At 65.7% G+C, this 1333-nt stretch overlaps 1 protein-coding gene across 1 annotated transcript; it reads left to right on the forward strand.

The window, feature by feature from the left end:
- The first annotated feature begins 280 nt into the window (after positions 1 to 280).
- Positions 281 to 1119, forward strand: LOC139835306 (uncharacterized). Its single transcript, XM_071825182.1, has 2 exons — positions 281 to 480; positions 587 to 1119. Exons 1-2 carry the CDS (start codon positions 304 to 306, stop codon positions 950 to 952), a joined length of 543 nt encoding a protein of 180 aa, XP_071681283.1. The 5' UTR covers positions 281 to 303; the 3' UTR covers positions 953 to 1119.
- Positions 1120 to 1333: the final 214 nt, after the last annotated feature.

Raw genomic sequence — 1333 nt, forward strand, 5'->3', positions numbered from 1 at the left:
TCGATCTACACCCGGCCTGGTACGCCTTTCCCCAAGATCCCCACCGTCGACTCGGTGAAGAACTGGCAAATGTCATTCTTCTACGTGCGCAACGAGGGGGAGCTCGTCGACCGGATCAACCTGCCGGAGTTCAATCCGGCTCCTCCAGTCGGCCGGATCAACTGGAGCCACAACGCCCGCTCGACGGATCCGGACGCGGAGGTGAACCTTCTCTGGGACTTCCTGGCGACAGCCACCAAAGGCGGGCTGACTGCCGAAGATCTCCTCTGCACCATCGCCGAGCGCCGGGTGCTGCCGCTCCAGATGCGCACCCACAAGATCGGGCACATGTCCGGCCGGTTCGATCCGAACCGGACGTCCAAGGTGCCGCTCACCAAGGCCCAGGTGGCCAGCCGGGTGAACCACATCACCAAGGCGAACCTGGCGGAGGACTGGAGCTACGGGCTGGTGCCCTGCGACAGGAACCATCCACCGGCGCGGGTAAGCTTCGTGTCTTTGCCATTTTCCGGCTTGCGGCTGCGAGGCCGACTTCCTTTTTCTTCTGCCGACTTCCGGCTTGTCATATGCTCATGTTTTTTCTTTCTAGGTTTTTGAGCGCCAGAACGCCGAGGACGGCGACCTGGCGACGAAGAGGTGGACGCCGGATCTCGTCGATCCGGCTGACCAAGCCGGCGACCATGCCGGCGACGACGACCTGCCGCAGGCGCCTGATCTAGGCGGCCAGGGGGAGCACAATCCGCCCCCTTCACCAGAGCACCAGGAGGAGGAGGAGCCGGCGACGTCCGGCACGGGGCCAATCCCCGCCGTGCCTCTGCGCACGAGGCCGCCAAGCACCACGGCGACTTCGGCGCCCAAGGGCACGAAGAGAGCCGGCTCCACCGCCGCCGCGGAGTCGAGGGCGAAGAAACAGCGCCGGCATCAGCCGAAGAAGGTCCCGGAGCAAGCCGGGTGAGTTCTCTCTCTCTTTTTCTTGTTTGATTCCTTTTCTTTCCTTACTTTTGTGCTTATTATCTTTCTGTTTATCCGGCTAGGGCCCCTATCAAGTTTGCCCAGGGCGGCGGCTCCCGGCAAGCTCCGCGCGTTGTGTCGCCGCTTCCGCGCCAGAGGAGGGAGCAGACGCCGCAGCCTTCCTCGCGCGCACCCACGCCGCCGCCGCCTGCGACAGGGGCTTCTTCCTTTGCCGTGCCGCTGGCCTCCGCGCCCGATCGCGGCACGCGGGTCGAGCCAACGCGGCAGCCGACGCTGGACGACATGTTCCCGCGCCGGACACCTCTTACGGACCCAGCCGCCGGGGCCGGGCGGGGCATGCCGCCTTCAGCCGGGGCCGGAGCCG

The sequence above is a fragment of the Lolium perenne genome, chromosome 2 (genome assembly GCF_019359855.2).
Source record: "Lolium perenne isolate Kyuss_39 chromosome 2, Kyuss_2.0, whole genome shotgun sequence".
Lineage (NCBI taxonomy): Eukaryota > Viridiplantae > Streptophyta > Magnoliopsida > Poales > Poaceae > Lolium > Lolium perenne.